The following is an 8576-nucleotide window of genomic DNA, read 5'->3' on the forward strand; positions in this document are numbered from 1 at the left end:
AAAGTTAAACAGTCTAATAAAGAATTAATACTTCTTTATACTTTTGACTTAATAACCTAACTTTTGTGACCCACAGTGCAGCACTAACTGTCCAACCAGAAACTATTACCTGAAATCATGAAGAAGGAAGAAGATAGAAAAAGACAACTCCTAAAATCTTCCGTCTTGTCTATACTTATTATTATATTCTAAAACCTTCAAATTCAAACCCCTTCACTATGTGAAATCACAACTTTTATTTTAACTATATGCTTATGACTTTAACTCATCACTTAAATTTGGAAGCCTTCTCCAAGGCCTCCAAGTTAAAAACAGTGGTCTCCTGGGGGTCAGTGTCAGAAAGCACAGAAAGCTCAAAAATCCCAGGTTTCTGGGTTCCAACACCCACCCAGCCTGGTTCTGCCTGCACAAGGGACCACAGCAGGAAGGAATTGCTATGGAACAACTGGCAATCACAGCAAGATCTCCCAGTGCTTGCAGCTTTCAGAAATGCTCATGCCTTGAGCTGCCAGCCAAGGAAGATGTGGAAGTGAATTTTACAAGGTGGGGGAAATGACAAGTGCTTGTACAAGACTATAAATTTGGGGGGAAAGTGCATCATAAAAGGTCATTCTTGGTACAGTCTCTGCCCTTTTAAAGAGAAAAACTTTTAACTTTAGGCTTCTAATAATCACAGGCTTTGCTGTAATATGAGGACAGAGATTGTCACTAAGCTGTTTGGAAAATATGAGTCAAAACCAAACTACATCCAAATCTATGGAAGTGTACATAGTTGTGGATATATGCTTTTCTGAAGTTCAGCCAAGACCAGACAAAATTGAGATGGCAACACTGTAAGTTATTTCAGTTATCTCTGAAATAAAAAAGATTGGTTGTTCTCATCACACCAGCACTGCATTCCCTCCTCAAGAACGTGGGAGAGGACTGGAAGACTTTTCCTTTATTTTTTGTTTTTAATAACAGCCTGCTCCTTAATAAATTAACCAAGGCTCTGTTTTTACCTCAAAACTACAATTAAAAACATAGATCACACAGTCATTATCAATGGACCTGTTTTTGCCATCACAGTCTACATATTCTGGTCTCAACTTCTTGGCTGAACTTCAATGGATCTACACGTACTTAAATTCTAGGTTGAGAAAATTGTTAAGTTGCAAAAGGCAAGTCAGAGGCTACATGGAACTAAGCATTCTAATCCTAGTGATTCCATGATTCTATGATTCCTATATGCTCCCATGTGAACTTCCCTACCTTTTGCATTTTGTTGAAACAAAAAGGATGATAAAATGTCAACTCGAAGCAAGGTGTACCGCTAACACTGTCACTTCCCAGCTCTAAACACTGAGCTTTTTTGCAGGAGAAAAACAAAATTTCTTTCACTTAGATGATATGAAGTAAAATCTAGAACAAGCAAATGTCTTCAAGGACTTCAGCTTTCCAGGGCAGGCTGGCTTTGCAAGATGGGTGCATGTGTATTACTTGGATTATACAGAAAAATATAATTTCTTATGATACCAAGAATTTTTCCCAAACTGCTTGAAGCTACTCCCACTTTGTGCAAGACTATTTCCTAGCCTTTGTTCCTCTCAAAGAAATAAACCTGCTTCAAATCTCTGACTCACAGTTGCCAACAACTTTGACAGAAGAATCAAATGCCCCACAGTATGTGCTAAAAAACTTGCAGAGCAAGGAATGTGTAACAGAGTTTAATTTTACTCCAGTTTGTGCACAGTGGAGAGTAGAATGGGGAAGAAATGTGATAATTTGACTAGCTATGGTTTTGACTGTCACAGCAGTTGTGCTGCATATTTCCAACAGACTATTTGCAATGGTGGCATTACTACCTCAGCAGTTATACATATGAGTTTTGTTTAGCAGCAGGGGAAAAACACATGCAGTTCATTTTAATGAAAAACAAAATTAGCATTTGGTTTCATAAAACTAAGTACTTTCTAAATAAATAACACATTAGCTCTAATATTTCATTGAAAACTATACTGAAGATTTCCTACAAAACAAAAAAAAAGAACAAGAAACAACCCTGCCCTGAGACAAATCTTCAGAAAATATTTTCCTGCAGACTTTGATTTGCCCTTGGAAATGCTGCAAAAATTAGGAGTTTGTAAGTATTTTTAAGACATTCTAGCATACCCATTAGTTTGATCGACTGGCCAGAGAGCTGCAAAAGTAAGAGTGACTGCCTGCCTTCTCACTATATAGGTATTTAGTACACACAGACTATATAGACAGTTGCCATGTACAAATCACAGTATTCTGTTAGCCTTGTTTCCTGCAGAAATAAGGCTCATGGCACTCGCGTTGTCCATTTGGGTGGACATCTGTCCCTCATAACTTCTGAGTTGACAGATAATTTAAACACACTCAAAAGAACTGTAAAACCTCACAGCTGTTACGTTTTCACAAATTCTATGAATACTGATGGCTGGGTAGAAGGAAAGAAAGAAGAAAATATGTAGTTCACAGAAGGAAAAAGCCAAAATTCAGCCACAACCTTCAGCCTAGTGGAATGTGGCTCTGACAAGGAATGTGCCTCATTTTTCAAGTAGAAATTGAATAAAATTGGCAGGGATGAACAGAAGGGGTAGTAAAAAGAAAATGAGACCTAAGCCTTCAGAAAGGCAGACTCAAAGTTTGTTGCTCATAGAATTACCACCTCTCTTATATTATTGCAGGATAACAAAGCACTTAAATATTATCAAGTTCTCAAATTAAGCAACTGATTAAACTTCCTTCAGCTTGTTCCTTTGTAGTATAACCATGATACCCAAGAAAGAACTACTAAATGTACAGGCACTTCACATGTGGATTATACTAACAAGTTAATACTAATTTTGCTATGAAGCTGACCACAGGTTTAGAAGAGTTTTCTAGGTATCACAGGGTAGCTAATAAAAATGTCTAGATGCAATTCTCTCAGATCATGTATTACTTTAGTATTAATGTTTCTTTCATTAAATGAGCGCTGTATCCCACGTTATTATTCTCTGGCTTCATAAAAAACATCAACATTTACTTCAACAATTACTCAGTGCTATTCAAACTAAACTCTCCTGAGAACTGACTGACCAGTACTACAAAAATTCTCTATGATGCTTAAAAGGAAATTATGGAGTCTGAGTACTGTGCATTTCTGTTTATCTTGTCACAGGTGTTACTAGAGGTCTTTGTATACATAATTTTCTTTGTGCTTGTGCTTTACATATTAGTTTGGAGTCTTTGCTGAAGTTACAAGTATGATACTGTGGGAGAGTAAAGCTAACAACATCTGCACAGAGAATTAAAAGGACAGCATAAACCACACAACCGAGTTAATATTTAAAGAACAAAGATTTAATTTGGTATGCAACTTTTTCCTAGGAGTATCTTTATTTTCAATGCTATACATGTGAAAATAAGAATGAATAAGTGGCTCATTATCTACATGTATAAAAATATAAACATCCTATCAAACATATGCAAAATCACCCTTCATGATATGCATCACTGAAAAGACCTATGCCTTAATTTCTAATTAAAAGAAAGACTGCCCTTGTGGGTTTTTAATAGCACTCATAAATGATACTGCATTCATCCATAAGTACATGAACTGTGAACAGCAACAGCTACAAAATGTACACAGGACTCCAGTATTGTGCCTTTATATTTATATGTTTTCATGTCAACAGTCAGCAGTCATTGTGTTTATCCATTCTTCAAGCTCTCAATAGAAGAGACCAGCAAAACTCATTGACTTTGCCTTGGGTCTTTTTCCTTTTAAAAAGTTTACTGCCATTACTAAGTAATGGCTCAGAAAAATATCTTCTGTGGCAAAGCATCAAATGACTATTACATTTATGGCACCATCATTTTAAGCCTGCTGACGATACTGATAATGAGTTATCAGTAAATGAACATTTAACACTAATAATGCTGAAAAGTTTTTAGCATGAAGACTAAAAAAAATCCTGTTTATATTACATCCATTTTTACATAAAAAATGAGAATTACTGGGTAGTCTGCTAGGAAAGGGATAGGTAACCATTAATCAAAAGCAATCTTTGTTTTAGAAATGCATTCAGCCACCTGGAAGATTCACATTCAAGCAAATATGTCATCAATTTCAGTTCTACAAGCTGATGATACTCATATTCAGTTTTTCCATAGAAACAGGTATAAGAAACCAGTAAAACATTACCATGTTATGTACATAACATAATGTGAAAATGCTCAGCTAGATACATTATGAAATCCTGCAGCACTAAAATGATTAAAAAACTAAATGATTCGTGTAAAATGTTTATATACTGTATATATATGTACACTAAATCACAAGGTCAATTTAAAACTGCCCCTATTCATAGCTCCTATGATGGATTCAGTAAGCTACCAGATTCTTTAAAAAAGAAAGCTATCTAGAGCAAATTTGAACACTTTACTGAAAACTGATTTTATACAAAATCTTAAAAAACGTACTTCAGAGTTACTTAACAGAAACTAGAAAAAGACTGTCATTACTCTTGAGAAGGGCACTGTAAAGACCTAGTATCTGTGATCAATGTCTTTTCACTTGTGGTAAAAGTTAAGCACAAAGAAGTCATCTCAGAGTAAGGCATAGGACAAACAGACTTCATTCCATCCTCAGGTGTATTGGCCTCTCACTGTATCTTATTGCTCATCTAATTTGGCAAGTTTACATTTCTATCCATTTAAAAACACTCTGTAACACACCTATCTACATATGGACAGTATCCAGTGCTTTCATATACACATCTTCAATTTAATCACGTTGATAAACAATCTTGCTAACATTAAAAAAAAGAAGCTATGATGATGCAAATTATTTTCAGTTTCATGTAGTTGTGCATGCATTTAATGCAAGACTAAGCGAACAGAGACTGAGCACTGAAACTCAAAAGAAATGTAGCTATAGCTGTTTCCAAAGGAATTAGGGTTTTTTAAAAAATCCTACTGTGAAATTCTTTGGTTAGAATACAGGTGCTAGCAGTATTTCTAAATTTGGAATTAGAACTAGAACTAGCTAGAACTACAATTATTGTTCAAAGAGCTTTTAAAACATAATTTCAAGCCTTTAATATGTAGTGCTAAATTCTTCAACACTTCAGATATATTTAGGATATTTTTCTCTGATAGTCTGAACAGGCTATACACATTCTTAAATCAAGTTTATATTTTTAAAGGGAAATGCTTTTACATTCCAGACTTTATTAGAAATTTATTAGAAAGAATTCATTAGAAATTTAATAGAAATTACAAAGAATTTATTAGAAAGAGTGCTCAATCTCCCCTACTGTAAAACCTGCAGCTCAGATCATGTTCCAAAGCAGACTCTGACTGCCTCCTCTGGAAAAGACTGTTATTCAGCAGTAGCAAAACACAGCTCAGAAGAGGTAATTTCCCCTGAAGAAAGCTGGCATCATTCTTGTTTTTCTAAGGACAGGGCTCAATATTTTCTAAGAAGCACTAAGTTCGTCTAGGAAGAGGTACAAAACCCTCAGCAGTGTCAGTGCCCAGATAATACTGCTATGAAAACTAAGGAAATGGTTCTGTAAAAAAGTGACTTTTGTCATCTGTTGGCTTCAGAGTTTTACAGGACTAACATGACAAAAAGTAACAAGGGCGCTCTTGATTACATTTATAATGTACATCTGCACTAATTCAATGTACATGATTTCAGCTTCCCAGGACCCAGGCAAGCCTGGCTTCACCTCATTCCCATCATTTTGATGGTGTTTAAGGAAATATGCATTGAGATTTCTGTCCATATTATAGACAGTAACTTCAAGAGAATTATAAGGACTTCAGACCACCCATGTTAGTTACAATTCACAAGAACTTTAATTTTTCAAAGTGTCGTTTTACCTCTCAAGGGAATAAACACATGTCTCTGAGGACACTTCATAGTTCAAATGGTTGGCTATCCAGCAAATCTGTCCTTTCACATCAGCTTTAGACGCTCGCTGTGCAGGCCCTGGTCCAGCTTAACAGCTCGCAGAGAGATGCTGAGAGACACAGGGAGCAAAGAGGGGAGATGGGAGCAACCAGTTGGGAAGGGCCACATGCATGCCTCCTGCAAAATTACTCATCTCAACAGATAAAGTATGAGCCAGTGCAAACCCCTCGCAGTCGGACTTCCCTTCTATGTGACAGTCCTTCACAGACAGGCATCACTTTGATGGGTGGGGGAGGGAGGAGTTAAAAATTGATCATTTGGGGTCTGCCCACCAAGGTAAACTCCCTCATAGGGGTTATTGGGATGGGGAAAGACAGCCATTTGTCATGCCGTCTTCAACAGAATTTGCTCAAAGATTCTCAGCCCCTAACTGGATGATTTTTTTAAAACGCCCCACCCTGACAGAGCTGTATCTGAGCTCTGTGCGGGGAGAGGGACAAAGACTGCGTGCACATGCATGCTTTTGTGGGACCTGCATTTGTCTACTCCCAATACTTATCTCCTTCCTTGCTACCAACACAGCTACTGGGAGATGTAGGAGGGAGGGTGAAGGTGGGAGCCAGGCTATGGTGGCTGATCAGGGACGTGGTGGCCAAGCGGGGACACGAGAGCCGAGGCAAAACACGGTGCCCTCCTGCCCCCGGGGCCGTCAGGAGGGCACGGGGGCTGCGCCGGGGCTGGCCCGCCTTGTGCGTGGAGGCAGACACCGGGGTGAGAGAAGCACAAGGAGATGCCGCTTCACAGGGAGATAAGCCCCGCTGCACATCCTTCCTTCGGGATGCGACGGGACCGCAGGTGCGAGGGTGTGCAGGGCCGGCTGTCTTGTCCCCACGCCGCGGGCTGGGCGGATGCTCAGTCCCGGCAGAAAACATACTCGGTGTAGCTGGTCCAGATCTTGTCATCGGCAGGACCGCCCTGCTCGGGGGCGAAGGCGCAGGTACCGGTGGAGGAGCAGGCGGCCATGCGGAAGCCGGCCTCGGAGAGTCGGTCGAAGGCTTGCTCGAGGAAGTTGAACTTGAGGTAGTAGCGGGCAGTGTAGCGCTCGGGAGGGCGGTCGGGGTCGCGGCTCTCGTTCAGGGTCTCCCCGAAGACCTCTTTGGCCAGCGCCGTCTTGCCGCAGACAGTGATGCGGGCAACCCGCCGGAATTTGGCATCAGCCTGCGCCTCCCGCCCGATGGTGTAGGAGCCCCGGTAGCCGATGGTGATGTAGCCCGAGCGCCGCCCGCCCGCCCCGTCCAGCGACTGCGAAGGCGTGAGCAGCGGCCCCCCCGACGGGCTGCGGCTGGCGGTGGGCGACGGGGCGGACGCCACGGCCCCGCCGCCTCCTTCCAGCGGCTCGGCCTCCAGGTAGCCCAGGAGCGGCGGCGGCGGCTCCTCGGCGCAGACGGAGCCGTCGCGGTGCAGGGCGGCGGGGCGGGCGGCGGCCACACGGGTCTGCGCCAGGCGCCGCGCCAGGTCCGGCAGCTGGAAGTACTCAGCCTCCCGCTGGAGGCGGCTGCGCTCGGGAAAGTGCTCGGGCAGCACCAGCTGCAGGTCCCGCAAGTAGTCCAGGATGTAGCGGAAGAGAAGCCGTCGCGGTCGAGGAAGAAGCGGCCCTTGCTGTCCCGGGGCAGTTCGCTGGGCTGCTGCTGCGAGAACATGCGCCAGAGCAGCGAGTCGCGCACCGAGACCACGGTGCAGCGTCGCGTCACGTACACCTGCCCGCCCACGTTCAGCTCCACGATCTCCGGGAAGGACGACCAGCCGCCCGTCGCCGCCGCGGCCGCCCCGCTGCCCGGCGCCCCGCTCCCTGCCGCGGGCGACACGCCGCCCCCGTTGGGCAGCCCGCGGGCGCTGTCCGCCAGGGCCATACCGGAGCGAGCCCGCCGGAGCCCACGCCCTTCCTCCTCCTCCTCCTCTTCCTCCGGCCGCCTGGGCTACGGCGGGGCCGCCGCCCTCGGGGGAGCGCGCAGCCCTGCGCTGCTGCCCGCCGGAGCCTCCCGCCCCGTCTGGCGCGGAGCCCGCTGCCGCTGCGCTCCCCGCGGCCGCTCCTCTGCCCGCTGCCGGACGAGCTCCTCCGTCGGGCTGGATCAGAGAGCCCCGGCGCCGGCGGCAGGGCCGTGTTTATGTAGCGCGGCCGCACCTCGCGGGAGGCGTGGGAGGCTGGCGGGAGGCAGAGCTGAGCGCACGGGGAGGAGAAGGGGACGGCCCTGCACTGACGCAGGGTCCCCTGTCGTCGTCCGTCCCCCCTTCCCCCCCCCACCCCGGTCCTCCTTCCCCGGTCGCGCTGGGGACCCTCTGCCCGCCCGGTGCGCGCCCGCCGGGCTCCCGTCGCCGTGGGCGAGCACCACGGTGTGCGTCCAGCGGGGATAAAACCTTGTGGGTCCCGCCCCCCAGCCCCTCTGAGCGAGGCTAAGGCTCCAGCTCGCTCCTCAGTTTCTCCGAGGCGTCTCGGTTTTCGCAGGCAAGAAGAGCCCTCTGTTTGCCCTGAGGTGCTGGAATGCTGCTGCTCTGCCGAAGGCGCTGTGCTGTACCCTGCTAGGCTTCCTAAGGCTTGTCCCAGCCCTCTCCAAACGAGAACCCCGGCGAGATACCGTGTCCCCTCCCTCCTGACGCCTTCTTAAGA

The 8576-nt window shown here is 45.2% G+C and overlaps 1 protein-coding gene across 1 annotated transcript; it reads right to left on the reverse strand.

Annotated features, from left to right (window-relative positions):
* Positions 1-3329: 3329 nt before the first annotated feature.
* Positions 3330-7889, reverse strand: KCTD12 (potassium channel tetramerization domain containing 12). The gene is given in 2 exon segments (XM_033052430.2): positions 3330-7536; positions 7539-7889. Coding segments are annotated over 2 exon segments (996 nt in total). The 5' UTR covers positions 7822-7889; the 3' UTR covers positions 3330-6823.
* Positions 7890-8576: the final 687 nt, after the last annotated feature.

This window comes from Catharus ustulatus, chromosome 2 (genome assembly GCF_009819885.2).
Source record: "Catharus ustulatus isolate bCatUst1 chromosome 2, bCatUst1.pri.v2, whole genome shotgun sequence".
NCBI lineage: Eukaryota > Metazoa > Chordata > Aves > Passeriformes > Turdidae > Catharus > Catharus ustulatus.